At 40.9% G+C, this 27,551-nt stretch overlaps 1 protein-coding gene across 1 annotated transcript in view; it reads right to left on the bottom strand.

Annotated features, from left to right (window-relative positions):
• The window catches only part of LOC131397584 (zinc finger protein 45-like), a 53,779-nt gene extending 30,088 nt beyond the window's left edge, over window positions 1-23,691 (bottom strand). Inside the window, exons 1-10 of the mRNA XM_058530696.1 lie at window positions 23,649-23,691; window positions 22,859-23,097; window positions 21,226-21,308; window positions 18,789-18,854; window positions 14,489-14,646; window positions 14,330-14,402; window positions 13,045-13,091; window positions 10,425-10,551; window positions 9,725-9,820; window positions 4,628-6,453 (exon numbers count right to left, since the gene is read on the bottom strand). Of these exons, the coding sequence (XP_058386679.1) occupies window positions 4,628-6,453; window positions 9,725-9,820; window positions 10,425-10,551; window positions 13,045-13,059 (2,064 nt within the window). The 5' untranslated portion in view covers window positions 13,060-13,091; window positions 14,330-14,402; window positions 14,489-14,646; ... (2 more) ...; window positions 22,859-23,097; window positions 23,649-23,691. The remainder of the gene's footprint in view (window positions 1-4,627; window positions 6,454-9,724; window positions 9,821-10,424; window positions 10,552-13,044; window positions 13,092-14,329; window positions 14,403-14,488; window positions 14,647-18,788; window positions 18,855-21,225; window positions 21,309-22,858; window positions 23,098-23,648) is intronic.
• Window positions 23,692-27,551: the final 3,860 nt, after the last annotated feature.

Here is a 27,551-nt window from a genome sequence, read left to right as displayed (position 1 = left end):
TTGTTCCCAACCTAGCCCATACCAACATTGTAGACTGCTTAACTGAAGCTCCCATTCTCCCTGCTTATGTAAGTCTCTGCAACCTCCATATTCCCCTCTCCTACACAATGTAAACAGACCCTTACTTACCTAAACTTAACCAAGCCCTCATGAATGACAGCATACAGGGACCTACCATTGCCTATTACCTACTCCACTGCATCAAGGAACACCTAGCAGTTTTAGATTTGTGCTTAACCCATTCTATTCCCTCCTCATGTGTTGTCCTTTTGGTGTAAGCCAACACCCTGCAAATTAGCCAACTTATACCCTAACCACCACTTAATTTCACTTCTGGGTGAAATTATACCTGCAAAAAGGTCTAAAACTCCACTTCCCTCCATTACTAACAGTTGGGACCTGGACATAACTGTCTCTTTAACTGCTCCCACACCGCTCTCCACTATGACCCCCACAACCACATCAGCTCCAATCCCCTTGTCCAACAATCCATGCTTCACTCTCCACTATTCCCTCAACACCACACGACTTCCTACTTCCCTCAACCTGCCAGATAATATCTATATAAAACAGTACCAGAACATGTCACCCAAAAGATAAACCAATGCTGGGCCTACCACCAAGCACCCCAGCCTGGGTAATCACTTACAAACTAATTCCCATACCCCTTGGAGGTCTTTGCTATCCATATTAACTGCTCACCATCCTCTTCGGTCACCCTCCAACTCCCTTACTTCCCCCAGCGCTCCCTCAACCTCACGAGGTTCTTCCTCATTAACTTTCCCTTCACAATTCCCATGCCCTTTCAGGCCTCTACAACAATTCATATAATTATATACAACTATTGAAACTATATGGCCCCCACATGTATGCACTGATGTATGCCCCTCCCATAAAAACATACACACAGGCTTTTACTATGAATTGGGCCTTATCACAATCTTTGGTATAATAGGTATAATTCTAAGTCTTTTCAGTTCTATAGCACAGACTTAGCACTTAGAAGCCAGCCAAACAATGCCACAACTCCTGGCAGACCACATGTACCCAACAGCCCAAGATTTAGAAGCCCTTAATGAAAGAGAAAACTCTGTAGCTGCTATGGTAGCTGATAACATATTGCATTAGACTACCTACTGGCACCTCAATGTGGATGCTTAAAGGTAACCTCTGGCTGCATGTAGGTCCCTAATACAGGAAAGGTCTCCAGAACAATTCAACAGATAAAACAACAAACCCAAATAGTTGATGATTTTATTAAATTACTAAAATATTCCAAGAGATTTCTTGAACCCCTATTGATTTCTTCTCCAGATTAACATTATCTGGCCCTACATTATCTTTCAGGGAGCTAGCACAATAATTGCTGACCTAATTATTTTCGGTTAACTTTGCAAATGTGGTCTCTCTCAAATACAAGTTTATTTACAGGAAAACCTGGGAGGTTGCCATGCTAGCCCAAACGTCAGGGGTGAATTGTGAAAACCACAGGAAAGAAACTTGGACATGACTTAATGCCAGCAACCTACGAGCCTCATCTCCTGCCCATGTCTACCGTCTCCTTCACAATCCTGATGAGGTTCACCCACCACCCCACAGGTGCATGCATCCTCCCACCACCTCTTTTAAACTTTGTGCAGGCAAGACTTTCCCTCTACATGGAACATATTCTTTCTCTCTGTTCTGGACCTTCTCCTAGACAGTCATCCCTTCCACCTTTGATCATACCAAAGGACTACTGTCATGAGTTTTGTCATCCAAACCTAATGTTGGGGGCAGCTTCCTTGTGTCACAGTGGAGTCACCGTAACATGCATATCAATTGGCAGGGAGAAATACAACTTTTTCCAGATGACATGATTGTCTACACAGAAAATCCCAAGGAATCTACAGAACAGATACTTTAACTAATACACAAGTTTGGCAATATTGTAGGATACAAGGTCAACATAAAACAATATGTTGAATATACTAGCAATGAATAATTGGAAATTGAAATTTGAAAAATAGTACCAATTAATTTAGCACCAAAAAGCAGACTACTTAGGTATAAGTCTAATAAAATATGTGCAAGATCTATATGCTGAAAACTACAAACTACTGATGAAAGAAAGAAAAGGAGTCCTAAATAAGCAGATATACTGTAGTCTATGGTTGAGAATAGTCAATATTGATGTCAATTTTCCCCCAAACTCGTCTATATATATCAATGCAATCCCAACAAAACTCCCAGCAAGAGTTTATTTTTAAAAATCACAAAGTTGACTTGAAAATTATGGAAAAGCAAACTACAATAGCCAAAATAATTTTGAAAACAAAGAACGGAGTTGGAAGACTCATACTATCTGATTTCAAGACCTGTTGTATAAAGCTACATATTAGCAAGATGACAGACACACAGATCAATGGAACCAAATAGAGGCCATAAAAAGACCCCTACAGGTACCGGCTAACGATTTTTCACAAAGGGGCAACAGCAATTCAATGTTGAAAAGACAGTTAATTGGGTATTCATATGCAAAAAAAAATGGACCTTGACCTCACACTTTATAAAGATTAACTCGAATGGATCATAGACCTAAATATAAAATCTGAAACCATACAACTTTTAGATTAAAAAAGAGGAGAAAAATCTTTGTGACCTTGGTTAGGCAGAGTTCTTCTATCTGAAACCAAAAGCACAATCCATGCAAGACAAAAACTGAACTTTATCAAAAGTCAAAAAAGCTCCATCTGTAAAAAATATTAATGGAATAAAAAACACAAACCACACACAGGGATAAAATATTTGCAAAACACATGACTGACAAAGGACATGTATCCAGAACATATAAAGAACTCTAAAAAATCAAGAACAAGAAAATAGTTCACCCAAGAAAATAGGTATGTGATTAGCAAACATTCATAGATAAAGATGCTCAACATAGTCATTATGGAAATGTAAATTATAGCCAAAATGAGATATCACTATAAACCTATTGAAATACTAAAAACAAAACAAAACCCTGATATGCATTGATGGTGGGAAGGCAAAATGGTATATCCATTTTAGAAAAGTTTTCGTTTTTCATGAAGTTAAAAACAGTCTTACCATACAACCCAGACACCCCACTCCTAAATATTTACTAAGACAAAGAAAACTCACGTTGACTCACAAACCTGTATGTGAATGTTCATAGCTTCTTTCTCCATAATCACTAAAAACTGGAAACCCAAATAGCCTTCAAATCATAAATGGATAAAGTATGGTACCTCCATACAACAGAACACCACAAAGCAATAAAAGGAACGACTACCGATACATATATCAAGATGGATGTAATCTCAGGAGCATTAACTGAAAGACACCGGATTCCAAAGGTTACATACTATATGATTCCATTTATATGACATTCTGGAAAAGGTAAACTATACAGACAGAACACAGGTCAGTGGCGGCCAACACAGGGGGAGGAGGTGCCATGGGTTGACTACAAAAGGGTACAGGGGAATCTCAGGGCAAGGGTGCTGAACTGCTAAATGTCTTGATTGTGGTAGTGGTAACACAACAGTAAGCACTTGCCAAAACACGAAATGATCCACCAAAGAGTAGATTTTACTGTATATAAATTATTCCTTAATAATAATAATTTAAAAAAGAAAGCCTAGCTTGTAGGATTTTCATAGATGCCTTTTCTCTCATTGAGGAATTTGTATCATGAATGGATGTTGAATTTTGTTAAATGTTTTCTTTGAATCTATTGAAAGGATCATATATTTGATCAAAAGAATCCAGTCACAAAAGAGTATATACTGAACCCATATGAAGCTCAAGAGACCTAACTAATCTATGGTATAGAAATCATAGTAATTGTTGCCACTAGAGGTGGAGTGACCAGAAACGGGCACAAGGCAACATTTTGGTTTAATAGAAATATCATATACATTGATCTTGGTGATGATTACACGTGTACGCATTGTCAAAATTCATGAAGCCATAACCTTGAGATTTATGCATGTTACTGCATGCAAATTATACCTGAATTGTTAGCATAAAAAACTCCTGTTCACAACTTGCTGAATTATTTCTGGAATCACTAACGGGTTACAACTTTCAGTTTATAATCACTAGTTCACATGATCTGCATGGTTGAGAAAATGAGCCCAAGTGGTCTAATGTAAATGTCTTCCAAGGCTTGCTGAATTCCTCTTCTAAGTAGAATTTTCAGAAATGAACTGAAAAAAAATTTCAACTGTGACTGGTGGCCCTTTTACTCATTTAACGATCACTAAAGACCTACACTGTGTTAGGCACTGAAAAGGCAGAGTAGATTTGACAGTCAAGAAAGTCCCTATTCTCTTGGAGTGTATATGCTAGTGGACTCAATTTTGGCATTTCCATCTTAGTACTGTTGGTTAGCTCCAGATCAGACTCATCCTTCCTAAGCCTCTCTTCTGTGTAATATCTGCTCAATGTCAAGGTTCTGAATCAGGTCCTTATGTCCCCATTCTCACGAGGCTTCTCTGCTGTGTGGTCACCCAGACACTGTAACATGTCAAGCTCTGCCTGACTCTTATGAAATAAATGCTTTGTCTTCCATGACAGGACTATTTCAGCACCCATTGAGGTATGAAAACATATAATTTTATAGGGTTTCTTTCCTGTATGAATTCTCTGATGAGGGAAAGTCCTTATCACCCTCATCATCAACATGGACTCTCTGATGAATTATAAGACTTGAGCTCCAACTGAAGCCCTTCCCACACTCCTCACATTTGTACGGTTTTTCTCCTGTGTGGACTCTCTGATGGGCTTGAAGGTATGAGCTCCAACTGAAGACTTTACCACATTCTTCACATTTATATGGTTTCTCTCCAGTGTGGACCCTCTGGTGGGCTTGAAGGTATGATCTTTGTCTGAAGCGCTTACCACACACATCACATCGGTATGGTTTCTCTCCCGTGTGGACTCCACGATGAGCCAGAAAATTTGAGGCCCGACAGAAGCCCTTTCCACATTCCTCACATTGGTATGGCTTCTCTCCAGTATGGCACCTCTGATGGGCTTGAAGTTGTGAACCCACACTGAAGCCCTTCCCACACTCTGCACACTGATATGGTTTCTCTCCAGTATGGACCCTTTGATGCACTTGAAGACTTGAAAACTGACTGAAGGCCTTCCCACACTTCTCACATTTATAGGGTTTCTCTCCTGTGTGGATTCTACAATGAACGTTAAGATCTGAACTCCGACTGAAGCCCTTCCCACATGTACTGCATTTATATGGTTTCTCTCCAGTGTGGCCTCTTTGATGGGCCAGAAGATTTGATGCCTGACTGAAGCCCTTCCCACACTCCTCACATTTATAGGGTTTCTCTCCAGTATGGACTCGAAAATGAATGTTAAAATCTGAGCTACGACTGAAGCCCTTCCCACATGCATCACATTGATATGGCTTCTCACCAGTATGGCCTCTCTGATGGTCCAGAAGATTTGAGGCCCGACAGAAGCCCTTCCCACACTCCTCACATTTGTATGGTTTCTCTCCGGTGTGGCTTATCTGATGGGCTTGAAGGTGTGAACCCACACTGAAGCCTTTCCCACACTCCTCACATTTATAAGGTTTCTCTCCCGTGTGGATTCTACAATGAATGTTAAGATGTGAGCTATAACTAAAGCCCTTGCCACATGCATCGCATTTGTATGGTTTCTCTCCAGTGTGGATTCGCTGATGAGCCTGAAGTCGTGAACGCCAACTGAAGCCCTTCCCACACTCTTCACATTGATAAGGTTTCTTTCTCATGTGGATTCTCTGATGGACTCGAAGATAAGAGCTCTGACTGAAGCCCAGCCCACACTCCTCACAATTATAGGGTTTCTCTAATGTTGGGACTATCAGAGAAGCTTGACAATGAGAGCTTTTCCCGACGTTCCTCCCACACTCCTCAAATTTGTGTGGATTCTCTCCAGTGGGACCTCTCTGATGATGACAAAGATACGACTTCTGACTGAAACCCTTACATGATGTATCATATTTGTCTGCTTTCTCTCTACTGTGGACTCTCTGATGGGCTTGAAGACTTGAAAACCGACGGAAGGTGTTTTCACATTTTTCACATTTATAGGGCTTCTCTCCTGCATGGGCTTTCTGGTTAATTTGAAGATGAGAGCCCCGAATGAAATCTTTCCCACACTCCTCTCGTTTGTAGGGTTTTTCTCCAGTTTGGGCTCTGTGGTGAACTTGAAGATGTGAACTCTGATTAAAGCCTTTACCAAATTTCTCACATTGACAGAGTGCATCACCTTGTTTTTCCACATGAGAGCCAGTTCCTTGAATATTTACCATGGAGTGTTGACATCTGGTTAACTCCTTTGTAACCTGTTGCCAGATTTGTGAGTGGAAAAGCTCTTCATGTGGCAGGTACCTTATTCCAACTTCATGAAGCATCTCCAGGTCATTTAGATTCTTGTGTCCTAAAAGGATAAGAGAATTTGGAGATGTGGCATGTGAATGCTTTGTTTAGAAATGTCAATGTTACAAACTTAGGCCCACACTCTAAGGCTTTTTTTAACCAGGAGAAGGTTCCATTTTTCTTTATCATCATGTAGCATGTTCTCTGATTTACATGCCTCCAGAAACCAAGAAGCAGACCACCAGGCTCTCATTTATTATCCATTAACACATTTCACTTAGAATCATACTAAGTTTCATAAGTGAGCTGCAACTTAGAAATCTGGTAGCTGCAGAGCAAGAAAAATACTTCCTAGGGAATCTTTACAAAGACAAAGCTGCACCTTACTAAAAGCCTGTCTTATTTTGCTGCAGCAGGTGTCTAATAAATAGCTCCTACATAATTATGCCTACTGCATGCACATCTGACCAAATGCTCAAAAGGTCTAGCAAAACTCTTACAGACAGATTATCAAAAGATGTCTCCATGCAATGTTGAAAACCTTTGCTTTGAATTATTTCATTGGAAGTTTACTCCAATGTTAGGAGCCTTTGTGGCATTAAACTAGTTGGAAAGACACATGTTTGGGAGAAAATACCTTATCACCTAAATTCCTAAAGTTCAGAGTAGTGAGCAAAGAGTGGTCCTTCATGTCCTGCTGGAAAATATCCTTCAGGAGGACAACTGGGGGAAGAGGTTTACAGTAATAACATAAACTACTCTAAAGCCTCAAAGCAATTAAAGTACCCATTACCTCCAGGGGGAACAAAAGTAAAAAATTAGAAGCTAATCTTATACAACAGAGCAAGAACTTGTGAGGAGGAAATAAATAGGGTATAGTATAGATTCTCCAAGTCAACACTGGACAGGAAGAGTTATGTTCTCCTTGGAACTCTGTTCCACCAATTAGCCATAGAGCTTGCTACTGACTTCTTTTCACATCTCTCTTCAAATAACACCTTATCAGTGAGGCCTTTTACTACCCAATCTCAAACAGTAAATGCTCCCTATCCACTCTACAGCCCTGGCAATCTCCATTCACCTTACCCTGCTTTGTTTTTTGTTGTTGTTTTTTGCCCTTTGTTTGTGAGGAAGATTAGCACTGAGCTAACATCCATGCCCATCTTCATCTACTTTATACGTGGGATGCCTGCCACAGCATGGCTTGATAAGCAGTGTGTAGGTCTGCACTCAGGATCTGAACTTGCGAACCCCGGGCCACTGAAGTGGAGCGCATGAACTTAACCACTACACCACCAGGCCGCCCCCCTGCTTTGTTTTTACACGGCACATATTACCATCTGACATACTACATTTGTCCTTTATCTGTTTTGTGTCTTCTCTCGCTTGAATGCAATACCCACAAGTTTTTCACATTGCTCACTACTTTATCACCACCCCCAGAACTCTGCCTAACACAGTCAGTGTTCAACAAATACACGCTGAATGGATACACGAATCCCAATTTGACTTCTTTGTGAGAGTTCGGGCTGTGTTACACAAGTAAAAGAGCTTTTTCAAGTAACTTACCCATAATAGGAAAAGGACTGGAAATAGCAATTGTTCTGGGAAGTTGAAAGGCATCACCAGATACAGGGCTAAACTAAGCAGGTGTTACTGATGAGAAAATCACGTTGATCACAAAATCATGGCTCAAATCACTTGGGAGGTTTAAAAAAAAAAAAAGGAAAAGGCCTAAAAGTGGCCATAGGGCCTATGGATTGATTGCTTCTGTAATTTTTGTACTCCCTTTCTAAGTGTGTAAAATTTTTCCTTTCGCACGTAGGAGTCAATACCTAAAACCTCAGGAATAACATTGTCTGGGAAAGCAGACTCCAACTGATAGATGTTCCTATATGGACCACACCACTGTCTTTCAAGCTGAAGACTGGGATTGAGTGTGAAATAAATTTAGTAGCTTGTGACAAGCATTAACAGGAACAGAAAAATATTACAGGCGCTTTTAAGCAGTAAAGGTATCTCTGTATAAAATGACTATTAGAATCTTCATTCTAAAAAGTAGTTCTTTACCAAGACACTATGATTTACTACTAAAGCCTGCAGGAAAGCCACGGGGGGGAAATGATAATCAATTTGGTTACAAGTGCAAAGCTAAGCTCTCATTAGATGGGGTTTAATGGACACATATCTACATATATCCACAAGCATCTAATAAATTAAAATTAGACACTCACTGGGGGGAAAACACTGTTCTAGACTGTGCCTCCATCACACATTTTTGATTACTACCCTTTAAGTATCTCCATGACTAATGGAAAAAAGTCCAAGTAACCATTATTAACTCATTCATTCATTCAACAAATGTTTATAGCACGCCTGCCCTCTGCCAAGTCTGTTCTATAAACTGAGGATATAGCAATAAAGAGAATTTCTCCTCTCCTGAGATTATATTCCAACGGGAATACAGTGACAAAAACAAAAATATATGTTTATCTGGCAAGTGGTGATCAATGCTTAGACACCAAGTAAGACAGGGTAAAGGAAAGAGAGTGGAGGAAGAATACGGTATTATGGATAGAGTGGTCACGGGAGGCCTTTCTTACGATGTTACATCTGAGAAGAGACCTGCGTGAAGTGAGGGAGGGGCCAAGGGGATGAGAGAGCGCAAGAGCACTCCTGAGAGAAAGAAGAACCAGGGGAGGGTGACCAGCAGAGCATGCTTGGCACAGCAAAGAGGCAAAATTGGGTGGAATAGACTGACATGGAGGAAAATGAAAGGTCATGTTTACAGAAGGATGGGGAAAGATGGAGCAGCAGCCAGTGGGATATTATGAGCCACCTGGAACTTACTCTGAATCAGATAAGAAGCGACTAAAGGTTTTAAGGAAAGGACTGACAAGATCTGACAAACATTCAAAAGAATCACTTCAAGAGCCAGCCCTGATGGCCTGGTGGTTAAAGTTTGGTGCACTCCACTTCGGCGACCCGGGTTCAGTTCCCAGGCGTGGAACCATACCACCCGTCTGTCAGTAGCCATGCTGTGGCAGCAGCTCACATAGAAGAACTAGAGGACCTACAACTAGAATATACAACTATGTACTGGGGCTTTGGGGAGAAAAAAAAAACTGGCAACAGATGTTAGCTCAGGGCAAATCTTTCCCAGCAAAAACAAAAGAATTACTTCGAGTGGAGAACTGATTGTAAAAGAGCAAAGTTGAAGAGGGGGAGTGAGACAAAGCCTGCAGCCTGTGCAAATTAGGCACTGACTCGGACCAGAGTCATCATTGTGGAGGTGACAGGAAGCAGGACAGACTGAGGCGCACGGCTCTCACCTCGGGAGCTCCAGCTCTGGCTTGCCGTCTTTATCATCCAAAGCTTTTCTTCTCTCTCTAACTGGGGTATTACATCTGGTGTGAAGGACTGATGCCCTGGGAAAAGCCAAGGACAAATATTTAAAATCAATACATTAGAGGCAAAATTACTAACAATTGTGGTTCTCTGCGTCATCTCAGGACATCAAAATGAGTGTTTTCCAAACTGTTAATTATGACCCATCAGAGGAAATACACTTTATGCAAAAATCCAGGATACATAGACATAAGTATAAATTACAGGAAAAAAATGTCTATTTTCATCACATCCTCTCCACCATTTCTCACACTATTCTTGGCAATAGGCCATAGTTTTGCTGCAATGTGCATTTATTGGCAAGGGCCCTGGTATTTTCTACCCTATTTTATTTCATTAAAAAATGCTGGTACAATTCCCTAAATGTAGGTGCTGACTCACTTATTGGAGACAACAACTTGAGAAAGGCCAAAAAGGTATAGCAGTCATGCTGTCAATTTACAGTTCATTTACAAAACACACAGTTTAGGTGGTGGTGGGGGAAAGACTAGAGAAATGCCACCTCTGTGTCTCCTGCTAATTAGAAAACTGGAAACCAGTTCAGGAGCTCCAAAGCCCCACATGTCCAAGGACACACACACACCGCAGGGGGCTGAAGTTCAGTCACAGAGCGCCTGTCCTCACCCACAGAGAGCAGGTTCCTGAAGTTCTCCAGCATCACGTCTCGGTACAGCTGCCTCTGGGCGGAGTCCAGCAGTCCCAGCTCCTCCTCAGTGAAGACCACAGCCACGTCCTTGAAGGTCACTGCCTCCTACAACACCAAACACACGTAACCTCAATCTTGCAACAAAGGTCCACTGGAAGGAGGGTAGCACTGAGAAAAGTGGAAAGGATGTGTACGAAGTGGCTTCAGATTCCAAGAGACTAGAGTCAATTTTACTATAATATAAACATTCCAAATAACGCATATTACATTTTAGATTTTTTCTTTTCATAATCAATGCTGAAAAGAACAACTTTTTACACAGATATTAGCTCCCCGTCTAATTATTTTCTTATAAGTTCCAAGATGTGAAAACTGCAATGACAAAGAATACGCAACTTCAAAATTATTATGTACAATGGCAGATTTTCTCTTCAACTTTTTTGCTAGTTTATCCCTCCCCCAAGAGAATATCAGCATTCCTGATTCTCTGTACCATACACAACGCTGACTATAACCAAAGTTTTTCAATCTTAGGTAATCTGATCAATAAAAAACAACTTATTTTGGTTATTTCTATTATTGATAATTAATAAGCTCATCATATTTTCATATATTTACTGGCCATCTTTAATTTTTCTTCAGTACCTTCTCTGTTAATGTTCTTTGCTCATACTCCAATTGGGGTTTTATCTTATGACTGTAAAAGTTTCTATAGAGATTTTAAGCTTTTGGTTTTTTAACATATATATTATAAATATTTCCATCCACATTTTGCTAATGTCCTTGTATAGCTTTGTGTACAGCATGGTTTCTCATCCTTGGCACTACTGATATTTTGGGCCAGATCATTATCTGTTGTGCACAGTAGGATGTTTAGCAGCAACCCTAGCTTCTACACACTATCAGTAGCATCCCTCAAGTTGTGACAGCAAAAATGTTTCCAGACGTTGCCTGGGGGCAAAATTGCCCATGATTAAGAATCATTAATGCATAGTATTGTCTTAACTTTTCATTATGAGGACTGTGTTCATCACCAGAACCCTGCACCTCCAGGTGCCCTAAATGAGCAACAGAGATCACAGAGAAGGGGCCACTGAAGACTCACCAGGTACAGGCAGTATTATCTGTGGTATCTTCTACCTTCCAGGACAACTAGGTACCACACACAAAGGACTAGGTCCCTGACCACAGAATTCTGTTCCCTTGCCTCGCTCTCTTTATCTAAGTAAAAATTCTAGGAGTTTTTTGGATGAGTTGGATCTTTGGTTTCCCATGTGAACCTAATCAGCTTTCTGAAATTCTACAATCCTGCTTCTTTGTAATTAAAACGCAGATGAGACCAAGTATTGCCTCACAAGGTTGGTCTGAGACTAAATGCAGTAAGAAAAGAAAAGTATCTGGCAAATCCTCTTGTACTCCTGGACTTTTTAAATTAGTACATTATTACTTCAATAAAATAAATTAACACATGAATAACAAATATAAATCAGTAAATAAAACATGCACATGACATGACTCAGATATGGGTAAGAAACAATCTAGCTTTCATTTTTTTTTTTTTTTGTGAGGGAGATCAGCCCTGAGCTAACATCCGTGCTAATCCTCCTCTTTTTGCTTAGGAAGACCGGCTCTGAGCTAACATCTATTGCCAGTCCTCCTCCTTTTTTTTCTTCCCCAAAGTCCCAGTAGATAGTTGTATGTCATAGTTGCACATCTTTCTAGTTGCTGTATGTGGGACGCGGCCTCAGCATGGCCGGACAAGCGGTGCGTCGGTGCGCGCCCGGGATCCAAACCCGGGCTGCCAGTAGTGGAATGCGCGCACTTAACCGCTAAGCCACCGGGCTGGCCCAATCTAGCTTTCTTACGTGAAAATATCTAATATTTTCTCTGTGTGAAGCATCAATTAGACCCTGGAGCACCACGCCATAGCTGAATGTTCTACATACAAAATACCCGAGGTACCGCATAGCAAATGTACTTTGTCAATTTTGAGTTCCTAAAACATTAAGAAGAATGGCAAACTCCTCCAAATTCCCTTTTGAGGAAAATAGTTATATTATGAAAACTGTTATTAGAATGTTCTTTAAAATACTAAAAATTCTGAACTACTTAAATATCCATGAATGGGGAAAAGTTATGAGACACACACAGACACAGACACACACACACTCACACAGTGTACATCAATTCAAGGGAATGTCATGTTGCCATTAAAAATGTAGGGTATATAATATTCATTAGAAAAGACACAATTTGAGAATTTTAACTATATAATGATTACAAATATACAGTTATGAATGCATGAGAGGACAAGAACATGGGAAAATGAAAACAGTTGTTTTGTAAGGAAAACAGTAGTAAAGTGGGAGATTTTTTTTCACTGCTATTGACTTTTCCTACCCTACTCTTATTTGTGAACTTATAAAAGGTGATAAAATAACAAAAAGTAAACTACACTAAAATAAAAAGTCGTGATCATAAGAGGTTCCCAAAGGCCTACTGTTCTCTTTAATCCTTCCCAAGAAAGAGAAACAGGAGGTGTGTAATCATCGAAAATAAGAGGACAATTGAAAACCCAGAAAGGCAAGCCCAACTCACCTTGAACTTGGTCATTCTGTCCTCCTCCTTCTGGGAAAGGGCTGAGTCTAGGGAAGGCACAACAGGGGAAGGAGAAAAAAGCCATCAGAGTCTGGCCTAGGATGTCGCTAACCCATATGGCTGCTGTACGTGAAATAGCAACGGTGCCCCTTCCTCGGGGTGGCCCGGTGAGCACGGCATGGGCTGGGTTCCAGATACCACTTCCCCCTCAGCAGAGGGCCCCTGCGCAGTGAAGGACCCACCCAACCACACACAGTGGCCCTAATACAAGTTCATGTAGTGCTCGGTATGATTCTGATTCTAGGGAGGGTAGAAATTGAGAATAAAGGAGCCAGGTGGAGAGAGTAATCTCTGGGGCCAAATGCCTGGGTTCATGGCACTGCTACTTATTAGCTGTGAAATCTTGGACAAATTATTAGTATCTCCATGCCTCAATTCTTTCATCTGTAAAATGGAGGGATTAACAAGGCCCATGTCATAGGATTGTTGTAAGAATTAAATGAGTAGGCAGAATGCTCAAAGAACACTTACAAAGTACCTTACTTCTTGGTAGCAGCAGAAAAGCAGGTAATATTCAGTAATATAAAACCTGTCTTCATAAATGGTTTCTACCAATGGAGCCTTTAGAGATCGTTGCTCTGTCATATGAAAATCACCTTTAACTTCTGAAATATCTGTTGTTCTCTCTTGGTTTGTCATACTTAATTTGATGTCTTTGCAATAATATTTAAGATTATAAGGACGATTGGTTTTGTGTGTGTGTAAAACATATATAACATAAAATTTACCATTTTAACCATCTTTAGGTGTACAGTTCATTAAGTACCTTCATATTGTTGTGCAACCATCACCACTACCCCTCTCCAGAACTTTTTCACCATCCCAAACTGAAACTCTGTCCCCATTAAATACTAACTCTCCATTCCCCTTCCCCTCAGCCCTGGTAACCACTATTCTTTCTCTCTCTATGAATTTGACTACATGGACAACTGTTTTTTAAAAAGACATAGGATCTTGCCAAATTTACTATGCTAACAGTAGGGCTTTAAAAAGACTCTATCATGGAGATGAAGAAAAACCAATAAAAACCTGTGACTCTGCAAGATTTATTTAACCACAAGTTAGATAATCAATATGTCATTCAAATTAGCAAGCTATAGTAATCATATTAATGGTAAAGACAACAAAAACGGCAATGTTTAACATTAAATAAGAACACAGTACATCCTAGGGATCTTGCGAAGCACTCGGCACACATTGTTTCATGAAGGTACCTCCCACGTACCTGTGAAGACACTACTGTTGTACCAGTCGTATGACTCTGGTCTAATCTCCTATACCTCTGTGCCCATCCTCAGCTATAACAAAGAGAGAAAAACAGAATGTTAGAGGATTATTGTGGGGAATGAATGGGCTAATTTATGCAATGCCCTTGGCTTAGTACCTGGCATTTTAGGAAGTTCTCAATAAATGATGATGACGACGACCGTTGTTCCCATTTAACAGATGAGGAGGCTGAGGCTTGGTGAGGTCCAGAGGCAGGAACCTGAATGCAGCTCTCACATCACAGTCAGTATTCTAGATCTTGTCTCTCTGCTGCTTCTAAAGATAAAAATAAGCAGATGGGAATTTAAGGTCTTACGGAAAGAGAAATGAGAACTTGAGAGCTGGGATAAAAGACAGACATAGAACAGGGAAAGGACTCTGAAGCCAAAGGATGTGCTTGAGGGAGAAGAGAACAGAGTTGTGGGGGTGCAGGCTCTGGACTCAGACCACTGGTATTTAAACGCTGGCATCTCCAACTTGGTGGTACTTTGTGCCTCAATGTCCAATCCATAAATTGGGGATAATAATAACAACAACAACAATCATAATAACCTCATAAACCTCACTCGAAGGTTAGTCAGCCTAAGTGACTATACTTAAAACATTTGGAACAGTGTCTGGTAGCTTAAGCATTCAATACAAGTTACCCATATGCCTTCTTTACCTGAAAATAGTCAAGGAACCCCTTCCTCAGGGTGACATGGTGAGCAGAGAGTGGGCTGAATTCCAGATACCACTCACCCCTTCAGCCGAGAGCCCCTGCGCAGTGAAGGACCCACCCATCCACACACAATGGCCCTAATATAAGTCCTCCTTATAGCTCTCAGGGTATGATTCTGATTCTGGGGAGGGTGAAACTGAGAGTGAAATACCAAGGTTAAGAGATTACAATTAGTCGGTTAATTACTATTTAATTAATAATTAATTATTATTAGTCATCTGACTTCACATAGAAGAACCCTGGTATGGAAAAGGGCACTGTAAAACTTCCTAATCTTAGAAGAAATACCCTTGGAATTTGTAATCACTTTGTTCTGACTCTGTATTTCCCTGGCGACGCCTGCTCAGTAAGAGTGCTTTGCAGGGAGAGCTTTCCATCACCTCTGGGGAACGGGATAATTAGTAAATTAGTCTAATTAGTCTACAATTAGTCGGTCTTGTGATTAATACTTACTCAGCTTTATATCCCAAACACCTAAAACAGTGCCTGTAACACAGTAACTGCTCAGCAGACTCCCAGCGGTGTCAGTGTCCTGATGAACGAGCCACCATCAGGCAGAGGCACATAGAGAAACAAGCCTCTTTGGTCTAAGGTCTCTAAGTGGTAAAATTCTGAGGCTGACCCCATTTGGGAGGAGAGCAAGGGTTTTATTTCCAAGTTTTTCCTCTAGGTCTTTCACAATATTTCCTGTCCTTAGGCAAAATGAAGGTCATCTTTGGAAGGAAAAGAGCCTCTGGATTTTTAAAAATACCATCTTAGGAAGGTGCTTTCTGCTATTCAAAGTCTGTGCCTACAGGGGCTCCTGTTGCAAAATCCACAGAATGTGTCCATCAAAATATTGAGAATGACAACTATTTCATTGCCTGCATAATTAGCACTAGACAGGCTAATTTATTAATTCTTCATTAAATATATGAGTTTATTAACTCAATGAACACTTATGGAAATCTTACTAAAAGAGATACAATTACCTAACCTAGTGAGTAGGAAACCAGTAATTATGCTACACATTGCTAAGCAGCAGAGTAGCGAACGGGGTCCTCTGGAAGCACAAAGTACGGGCCCTGAGGCCCACACTCAGTTGAAGCAGGTTCTGCATAAGCATGGCTTGATCTGAGCCCTGGAGGGTGACTCAGCTCTATCAGCCAAAGAGAAGCAGTATCACTGAAAACCTGCAGGAGAGCGCAAGTGCTGACCTAAGTGAAGGCCAACAAGAGGCAGAAAAAGATGGGCAGGACGGCAGGATTCAACCACGATGATGTGGAAAGTTCCAGTTTTAGCTGCAAGTCAGCAGGAGAGCAGCGAAGGACTGGAGGAAGGGAGAGTAAGAAGATTCCTTTTGTGTTGGAAACAGATTACTCTCCCAGCAGACAGGAGGAGATTACAGGGGGAAGAGACGGGGGCCAGAGAGACTGTTAGGAGGGCCACAGCAAGCATCATTCCCTTCTTTCTTCAAATCTCCCCTCCTCAGACGGTTCCTCCCTGGCCACCCTATAGAGAACTCTGATCTCCTAATCACATCCTAACACTTCCTACCCCCCATCCCTGCTTAATTCTTTCCTCTTTAGCACACATCCCTCCCTAACATCCTACTAGGTACTTTATTTATATTCATCACATCTGTCCCACATGTGTTTCCTGCTGTATCCCCAATACCTAGTATGCTGCTGCAAGCTCTTGGTAGGGACTCAACAAAGATCTGCAGATGACCACTGTAATGAAGACCTGACAAATACATCACGTGGATCAGGGCCTTATTATTCACTACCTGAATCATTCATTCAACATAGAATTACGGAAAGCCTACTTTGTGCCAGCCAAGGATCCCAAATGTGAAAGAGACAGCAGTGAGCAAAGCTGGCAAAGACCTGGATCTCATGGAGCTGATGTTACGATACAAGGAAAATAATAAGCCAATAATGCAGTGAGAGATGCTTTCAAGAACAACAAGGCAGGGTAAAGGGATAAGAAGAGATAGGAGGAAGGGCTGTTATAGAGTTAAGTTGTTGTCAAGGAAGGCTTCTCTTACATTTGAGCAAGACCTGAACCAAGGGAGGGAGCCACGCAGATCTCTGATATCTGAAGGATGTGTAATTTAGCCAGAGGGAAACAAAATATTTTTTGTTAAAATGCCACAACTCTGCTCTATTAGTGCTTCTCAAATTTTAACATTCCATGAGCTGACTGGGGACTCTGTAAAGATACAGGTGCCTATGTTTCACCTCCAGAAATTCTAAATCAGAAGACCAAGGATGGGAACTAAGAATCCACATTTCTAACAATACCCAGGGGATGTTGATGCTGTTGGCCTCTGGATCACAATTTGAGTAGCATCCGTCAAAAACAGCCCTCTAGATATTTTCAGACAGACTAAGGACTTGAGGTTTACACCTCTAACTTTTCTACTCACCCCAACAGATTGCCCTTTGCCTAAGGGCAAATAAATTAAAGAAAGTAAACACAAATTGCAAGCTTCTCTCTCTCTCTCTCTCTCTGAACCTAACAAACGGCATTAAAATCAAGGTTTGTTAGGATCAGAGGGAGCACCAAGATCAACTCTCAGCACCTAATTTTACTCACAAGGAAACTCAACCCATCCAACACGCCCAATAATTACAGCAGCTGATACTGATGGCAGCCAACTTACTAGCTACCAAGAAATGAAAGCTTCACATGTACTACCTCACGTGATCTTCTTAACAACTCTAGAGACGGAGACGATGATTATCTCCATTTTACAGATAAGGAAATTGAGGCACAGAGAAGTAACTTGGCTCATGATTAACCAGTGGCCAACAGAAGAGTCAAGATTTTCACCCAGAGCCTTCCCTACTAGGACAGTGGTTCTCAACTCTGGCAGCACATTGGACTCACAGGGAAACTTAAAAAAAAAAAATGCTCAAGCCTTATCCACAACTAATTAAATCAGCATCTGTGGACGTGGGTTGCTGACATCTGCATTTTCACATCCTTCCCACTGCCATGATTTCAGGCCAGGATCTCACTGTCCAGTCAGGACATCGCCCTACGCAACAAACCCAGGCAATCTGACACCTGGGCCCACACCCTCGACCAACACGTGGTGGTTCTCAGACTCTGGTGTGCATCTGTACTGTAAGGCCTGAAACTCCACGTGCTGCCCTGACATCTTTGAGCCTCACTGGGCCTCAAAGGCCTAGCCATGAGTTCATGAGTTCCTCCGCTCTCTCCACATACAGTCTCAAGCCTGAGGGAAGGGCTCCCCACTGAGCTAGTTCCCTATGTATTAACCATGTTTTCAGATTCTGTATCGGCTATTTGACACACTATTCCTAACCTCTCCATACGTCTGCTGAAACACAGGGCTAAACTATCGACCACAGTTATTTATAACGTCCCTGCAAGCTAGCTTTCCAGGGCACGTGAGAGTCATAATATAATTCCTCCAACCACTGACTCCGACCTGCCTGTTCTCAGTATTCAGTACAAGACATCTCCACTAGTTACTTCCTGCCACTATAGTCATAAAGGCACAGTCCCAGTTCCTCTCTCTCTGCTTCCAGACCCATGTGTGTGACAGGCTTCATGTGACCCTGTGTGGCATGCTGTGCCTCTCATTTCTGGGGGAACTGTATTAAAAATCTTCTTGCTCAATGGCATTAGCCTCTCCATGTTGTCACTCAGTCACCTTTATAAATTAAGACCAAACACAACTCACCCCATCAGCTGGTCCAGCTGCATCCCACTGGGTCCTTAACTCAACAGGATCCACCTCCCCATCAGTCTGCAAAATTATCCACACAAACCAGTCACATCCTCATGCGGGAACCAAGGGTCACTCTACCCTCTCGTCACCACAAGGCCCACCTGCCATAACCCCTGCTGGTTCATTCTATTCCCGAGCGCAGCCCCTGGATGGCCCAACATGGCCTGCAGTGTCCTCTTCCCACAGGCGGTGAGTACGTGACTAAGAAACTGCTGTCAATGTCATCTGTCCGGTTTTGGGTGTCACGTGTCCCACCATCTCATACTGTTTAGGACAGGGATTCCTCCTTCCCAAACAGGGTGAACAGGAGGTGATCAGAACAGTATCAGAATCACCCAGAGAATTCGGCACATGTGTGTGGCGATGGGTTGTAATTAGTATTTGGGTGATGAACATGATGTAATCTATGCAGAAATAGAAGTATAATGATGTACACCTGAAATTTATACAATGTTATAAACCAATGTTACTGCAATAAACAAAAAATTAAAAAAAAAAAAAAGAATCACCCAGAGAGCTGATAAAGAACACAGAAGCCCAGACTCACTGATATAGTAAAAGGCCTGGGTCTTTATATTTTTACCAAGTTCCCTGGGTGATTCTGATGTGACCAAAGTTAGAGAACCACTGCATTATTCCATCCTGCCTCACAAGGAGTTAACTGAACTGCCCAAGGACAGCTGCGAAGGCAGGGGCAGGGCTAGTCAGGCCTTCTGATCACCAATTCCCTGCTTCTCTCCACTCTAAGAGGCTGTTGGAGGTCTAAGAGGCCAAGAACGACTTGTAAATGCCCCTGGAGGCAAATTCTCAGAGTGAAAAGAGAGGCTACCATTTAGAGCAGCGCTGTCCAACAGAAGTATATATGTGTAATTTATATGTTTCTAGTAGCCACATTAAAGAATGTAAAAAGAAGCAAGTGAGCTTAATTTTAACAATATATTTTATTTAACCTACTATATCCAAAATATTATCACTTCCACTTGCAATCTATATAAAAATTATTGTGATATTTTACATTCTTTTTCTCATCCTAAGTCCTTGAAATCCATTGTGTGTCTCACACTTACAGCACATCTCAATTAGCACTAGCCCCATTTCAAGTGCTCAATAGTCACAGGTAGCTAACGGCTACCATATTGGATAGTGCAGACTTAGACCTTTTTAAAGCAATAGAGACCATATAATTATTCCCCAGGGACTCTCAAGGTTCAAAAGACAGCTAATTAGTGTTAGCTATAAGTTTAAACAATAGTTATTATAGAAACTATTCAGGGCCGGCCCCGTGGCTTAGCGGTTAAGTGCGCGTGCTCCGCTGCTGGCGGCCTGGGTTCGGATCCCGGGTGCGCACCGACGCACCACTTCTCCGGCCATGCTGAGGCCGCATCCCACATACAGCACCTAGAAGGATGTGCAACTATGACATACAACTATCTACTGGGGCTTTGGGGAAAAAAAAAAGGAGGAGGATTGGCAATAGACGTTAGCTCAGAGCCGGTCTTCCTCAGCAAAAGGAGGAGGATTAGCATAGATGTTAGCTCAGGGCTGATCTTCCTCACAAAAAAAAAAAAAAAAGAAACTATTCATTTTTGTTCAACTGTACAATAGAATTGAAGTATTAAAAGCAAAAGACGGGGGGGAAATACCTTAAAATATCCTTTTGTCCTTTCAATAACTTGCTGCATTGTCAATGTTGCATACTCACCAGTAACAGACAAAGGACAACTCTAGTCTGTAATACACAGAGGATTGACTATGTGCCAGGCACTGTTTCAAGCACTCTACATGTGTCTTTTAATCTTCACAAAAACTTTAGAAGGCAGGTGCTGATATTATTATCCCTACTTGATATGTAAGAAAACTGAGGCACAGAGAAGTTAAGTAACTTGCCCAAGGTTATCCAGTCAGAGTGCTAGAGCTACATCTCAAACGCAGCTGCTGAGGTTTGATCCTGGCTCTGCCCCTTGCTGACTGTGCCACCACGTCATTTATTCAATTGTTTGTGCCCGTTTCTTCATTTTTAAAATGAGAATAATAGCATTGTTATGAAAAACACACGAGTTAGTACACGTAAAGCACTGGAAATTCTTCAAGTCTTAAGAGGTGCCCAATAAATATTAGCTATTCTCACATCCCCATTATGATCTCCACGCACGAAACAAAAAATTGAACACTAACATCAAATTGTTTCTAAGGAAATTTGTTGTAGATCATGACAATATTAGGCATAATGATCCATCAACTTCTGAATACTCTGAAAAAGTTGGTGGATTCTACAGCCCACCAAAAGTGAGATAAAAGACAAGGAATATGGAAACGGACTGTCTTTCTATTTTGTTCTCTAATCCCAGGCTGTCGCACCCTTTTGGACAGCTACATGAATCACACTTACTCACTGAATAACTTCTCTCTGCCAACCTCATGCCAGGCACTCTAAGAATATGACAAGGTCCATGAAACAGAGGTCCCTGCAGCCTAACAGGAGAGAGATAAGAAACCAAGAGTTATATGCCAGTGGCAAGTATGACTCCAAAGGAGCAAAGAAAATTCATCCTCCTCCTTCCCTAACTGCAACTCTTTCTAACTTTCTCATGTAAGTTACATTCTCCCAGTGGCCAAGAGTGAAAACATTCGAGTTGCTGTTAATATCTCTGTTATGCGCTGAATTGTGACCTCCCTCAAAACTCATATGTTGAAGTCCTAACCCTCAATAGCTCAGAATGTGATTGTATCTGGAGATGGGGCATTTAAAGAGGTGATTAAGATAAAATGAGGCTGTTAGGGTGGACCCTAAACCAATCTGACTGGTGTCCCGGTAAGTGGAAATTGGGACAGAGAGAGGGACATGCACACACACAAAGGAAAGACCACGTGACAGCACAGTCAGGAAGCCATCGGTAAGCCAAAGGGAGAGGCCTCAGAAGAAACCAAACCTGCCGACACCTTGATCTTGGACTTCTAGCTCCAGAACTGTGAGAAAATAAATTTCTGTTGTTTAAGTCACCCAGTTTGTGGTATTTTGTTATGACAGCCCTAGTGAACTAATACAATCTCCCCTCCCTTGTACTTCATATATAAACAATTTATGATAACTGAATTTTAAGTCCTAATGAGTCAACATCAGAGCTTGCTTTAAAGTAGTTAGGGGGAAAAATGTGTGTGGGGGAGAGAAAAAAGCAACAAGATGAGCAAAGATTGAAGCAGGGTGATTGTTACATAGGAGTTCATTATCCTATACTTTGGGTGTGTTTGAAAATTTCCACAGTAAACAGTCAGGGGGTAACTATGAATAGTGTGATAACAATTTCATAAAACATAGATAAAAAAATTTAACAACTGCTAAATAGAAATGCATTAAAATGTTAATAATTGTCTATATCCTAGTATTATGGGTAATTCTTAATGTTTTTCTTTTATATATTTATACATTTTCTGAATTCTCTATGAGTGTGCATTTCTTCTATAATCAGACTATGAACTATAAGTATTGTTTGAAATAAACTTAAAAAAAAATGCTTTAAAATTTTAAAAAGAAGTCCAAGCTCACTAACACTGCTTTCAAAATCCTCTACGACAAAATTCCAGCCTACCTCCATAACTTGACCCCAAATGACTCCTCTGCAGCCAGTGTCCTACGGCTGAATATTTATATAACTGTTTTTTCTATTTTGTTTCCTAATTTCAATTTGAGGATTTTAAACTGTGAGACCAAAGATCTAAGGAACACAAGCCTGAGACTCAAATCCCACTGCTCTTACTAGCAGGGTGGGGCAGGCTAAGTCATTACGCTCTCTGTTTCCAAGTTTTCGTCTGTAAAAATAGAGTCAATAACAGTATTCACTTCACGGGGCCTTGTGAAGGTTAATGTGTTCATTTGTACAAAGCCCTTAAAATGATACTTAGCACTCAATGTTTAACCATTATGACTATTACTCATACCTTGTGGAGGTTCTACATATTTTCCCACTTATTTAACAACAACGGAACACCTTTGTAGCAGAAACATTTGCTAATGACTAAAATACCTTCTATCCCTCTGAACAGAAAAGGAAGATGAATGCGAAGTCCTGCCGCGGTGGGGCTCTGCTGCCAGGAGCCCCGGGCTCACTCCCTCCTTTCTGCAGTCCTCTTTCAGAAGTCAGGGCAGGGGAAGGAAAAGAAGCTGAGAGAGACCACAATCTTGTCTGTGGGCCTGGAAAAACCACAAAGGATGCACTCTTTCTTTAAAAACAGCTCAGAAGTAGTCCAGGCACAGCCTCCTTTCCTGCAGGCATCAGAAAGAAGAGCCAGTGGCACTTCGAGGAGCTTCCAGAGAAGGAATACTTTTCTAATTATTATAATAGTATTAATATTAACAGCTAACACCTTTGCCACACGCCTGAACTGTCCTAAACATTTCACTTGTACTATACCATTAATTGCCAAACAAATGTTTAAGATAGGTACTCGTAATATCCCCTTTTACAGAAAAGGAAACTGAGGCACAGAAGCATTAAGTTCTCACCTAATGCTATAGCGCTAGGAAGTGACAGAGCGCGTGGAAGGTGTGGGGGGGAGGCGGGTTGGGCAGCGGAGAACCCGGGAGACCCTCCACCCCTGCCCGATCCCGGTCCGCCTCCAACCCGGGGACTCGCGAACCCCCCCCAAACGCCGAGGCTCCGGCGAGGGGAAGGCAAGCGGCTGCCCCCGCCCCTCGACCCCGCCCTCTGCCGCTGGCCGCGGCTTTTCTTCCCCGTGACCGAGCGCCGGCCCGGCTGGTGCCACGACCAGTGCAGAGAAGTTACAAGAAGCCGCGGGGTCCCGGGACTCACTCACCTCCCGGGGAGAAACGCAGGCCTCGATCTCAACCTCCTGCAGCGGAAGTGCCTCCGACTTCGCGGAGCTCCGGGACTACATCTCCCAGCATCCCCGAGAGGGACGGGCGCCGCTGCCCCGCCCCCTAGAGCGGAAGTGCCTGCCGCACACCGACGGCCTCAATCGAATTTCCCAGAGTCCACCAGGGGAGGGGGTTTGCCTTCTCGCCCTCCGGTAGCCGAGCTTCCAAACACGCAGAACCGTGGGTTATACTCTCATATTTCTCTGGCGGAGCAACTAACGCATTCGCGCTTTCCCGGAGTGGAAGTGCCCCAATCACAGGAAGCATCTGGATTACGCATTCCAGAATCCTCTGTAGGGATGAGCCTCCCGCCAGCCTGCAATTCTCCTTTTGAATTAGCAGGCGGAGTGTAAATAAACCATCGGGTGCTTGTAGAACTCGGCTTGCGTTTTCTTTTTCTCATTGTTCCCGTTTACACGTGACAGAAGTTGGAAATAGGGAAAATAATTGTAAAGGAGTGGTATGTGTGAGCTAAAAATAGAGATCATAAAAGAGACGGGCTGCACCAAGCAAACCTTCTTTATTACATGGGCCTGGATTCACCTGTGACCAAGAACCCATGAAAAGCAGATGAAACCATGGAGCTGGACAAGAAACAAAAGCAGCAAATTCTCCGCTTTTCCTTCACCTTAGTTTCTTGCATTGGCAAGGAATTGGAGAAAATAGTATAGTGTGGAATAGGGTCCACCCTGTATAGTATCTTGAAAAATTTTCTTCTTTGAGTTCAAATTAAGGAATCACATCACTTACTTATTGCTCTTATCAGAAATCCGTGATGGTGTCTTAAAATTTGGCAAAGCAGTTGGAACTAAAAAGTCCTTGATTATTTACTAAGGAGAAGGGCAGTGAAGTGAGGGCTCAAGTCATGAAGGTAACGAAAAATACGAAAGCCGTGCTATCTACTTTTATCCTAGGCAGAAACTAAATATTTTTCAAATTTTATTATGAAAGTATGTTTTAAAAAACAAGAGCAGAAGTAGACTACAAAGGAGGAGCTACAAGTATTTGAACCATGTCCAATTGAGGCCATCTCAAATCCTGGATAAGTACACTCTCTGTGTAGGAAAACAAAGAGAAATAACCACAATTTTTTTAAGTCAATGGCTTAAATGATAACCATTTGATCAAATGATCTCCGATTCCGCTTCCCCGAAAAACAAAAACAAATCAAAAGGTTTACAACTGAAAAATAAGACTAAAAAGAGAAGTAGACACTCCAGTATGGACTGAAAGTCCAGCTCCAAATTGTCCCTGAAATTGAATTATGGTGATCCTGTGCTGCTAATTCCCTCAGGAATCTGGTAGAAGAAAATTAAAAATCTCAATGAACAAAGATAATATTATCTCAAGCATCAATTTACTTCTATACTTTTTGAATAACAATAGAAATATTGGAAAAAGTTGGCTTTAGATAAAGCAATATTTGAGCTGTTGAGGGACGCAAAAATGATTTACAAAAATTTATTTCTTGAGGGATGTAACACAAATCTAATTTGTATGCGCCTAATAAATATTCTCAAATATTTAAAGCAAAGACAGAGAATTAAAAAGAAAAATACATAAACACAAAGTGGAAATTTTAACATACCTCAGAACAAAGCAGACCAAAAAAGTTATCAGGAAGTATTAGGAAGACTTGAAGTACCTGATAGAAACCAGAACTAATAAACATGTACAGAATGCTGAATCCAGCAACTGTTGAATCTTTTCAAGAACACATAGAATGTGTTGCATAAACACAAAAATTGAGCATATCCTGGACCAAAGAAGCAATAACAACACATTTCAAAGAACCAAAATAACTCACAGTGGAGTCTCCGGGTATAATGCAATTAAGCTCAAAATCAATAATAAAAGGATAACTAGATAACCCCATTATGTTTAGCTATGAAGGAATTTACTTTTAAAAATCCATGAAGCAAAACAAGATCCTAATGTAAACTAAAATATATTTTAAACTGAGTGATAATAAATATGCTATATCCCAAAACTTGTAGGATACAACCAAAGCCAACTTGCAAGGGCTAAAAATCATAAATGAATAATCTAATTTAAGAGGTTAGAAAAAGAACAGGAAATGAAATCAAAGAAAAGTATTTTTAAAACAGCAAATAAATGAAATAGAAAAAAACATAAAGGGTTGAAATGTTATTCTTTAAAAAGAAAACAATAAAATTGTTAACGTCCAGTTGAGGCTGACCAAGAAAGTAGAGTGTATTCTCAAATTACAAATGAAAGGATGAAAAATTGGTCATCACGACAAATCTTTCAAACATTAAATATATATCAGAAATTTATGCCAATGAAATTGAAGATTTATGTGAAATGGATAAATTTGTAGAGAATTTGACACAAGAAAAAATAGAAAATCTGAGTAGATCTAGAACTATTTAAAAATCAAATTTGTAAATAAAAATCCTCATAAAAACTAATCTCTAAATCCAGGTACCATCACAGTGAATTCTAGCATATATTTAACAAATCTATCAGAGAATAGAAAAATAGGAAACACTCTCCAGTTTATTTGATGAGTTTAATAAAAATTCGATAGCAAAATCCAACAAAAAAACTGTAGGAGAAAACAAAATGCCAGGCCCTTGTCATCATTAATGTATATGCACAATTTTGGAATAAAATTTTAACAAATCAAATCCAACAAAATATAAAGAGGATAATACATTATGACCAAGTTGGGTTTAATCCAAGAATGCAATCAATTTAATACACTCTGTTACAAAATATATCTACAGAGATGCAGAAAATTTCTTTCATAAAACAACATATATTCATGATAAAAACTCAAAAATGGTAATAGAATTGATCTAAAAAAAACCCATAACAAGTATCATTCTTATTGGTGAAATGTTGAAAGCTTTTGCTCTGAGATTAGAAATGAGGAAGAAAGCATACTCGCATACCTTCTCTTCAACAACGTACTGGCCCTCCATCACTTATTCATTCTAATAATTTGTTAATAGACTTTTTGAATTTCCCTGTTGCTGGCAAATTTCCAACAAAAGGAACAATGCACAGCAGTGGGGAGAGGGAGGACTTTTTTTATAGATGCTGATTTAGTTGGCTATTCATATGGAAAAAATAAAATTGACACCTACTTCATGGTGTATTGCACACAAAAATCAATTCCTACTTGATTTTAAATCTAAATGTGAAAAGAAAATCAAATCTCCTAGAAAATAATAGAAGACACATCTTGATGATTTGGTGATAGGGAAAGATTTCTTGAACAGGACATGCAAACCACTAACCAAAAGAAAACAACTGATAAATTAGACCACATTACAATATACTAATGGAATAGAAAAGAGAATCCACAGATCCACACATATTCATTCACCTAGCTCATACTAAAGATGACACTGAAATGCAATGGAGAAAAGCTAGTCTTTTTTTTTTTTCCTGGTGAGGAAGATTGGCCCAGAGCTAACATCTGTTGCCAATATTCCTCTTGTTGCTTGAGGAAGATTGTCCCTGAACTAACATCTGTGCCAATCCTCCTCCACTTTATACATGGGACACCACCACAGCATGGCTCGATGAGTGGTGTGTACGTCCGTGCCCGGGATCTGAACCCACAAACCCCAGGGCACTGAAGCGGAGCATGCGAACTTAACCACTATGCCACCGGGCAAGCCCTGAAAAGCTAGTCTTTTACATAAATGGCACAAGAGCCTGGGTACCTGGAATTACCACAACATCCTTGGGTTGCCTACATCTAAGCTTCTTTTATGTGAAATAGAAAGGAACTATTTTATTTAAGCCACTATTAGGAGAGTCTTTGTCAATTGCAGCTAACCCTTCTCCCAACTGAAACATAAGGAGAG

This window comes from Diceros bicornis, chromosome 34 (assembly GCF_020826845.1).
Source record: "Diceros bicornis minor isolate mBicDic1 chromosome 34, mDicBic1.mat.cur, whole genome shotgun sequence".
NCBI classification, from domain to species: domain Eukaryota; kingdom Metazoa; phylum Chordata; class Mammalia; order Perissodactyla; family Rhinocerotidae; genus Diceros; species Diceros bicornis.
Note: the sequence above shows the minus strand (reverse complement) of the source record. Positions and strands in the feature narration are given on the sequence as shown.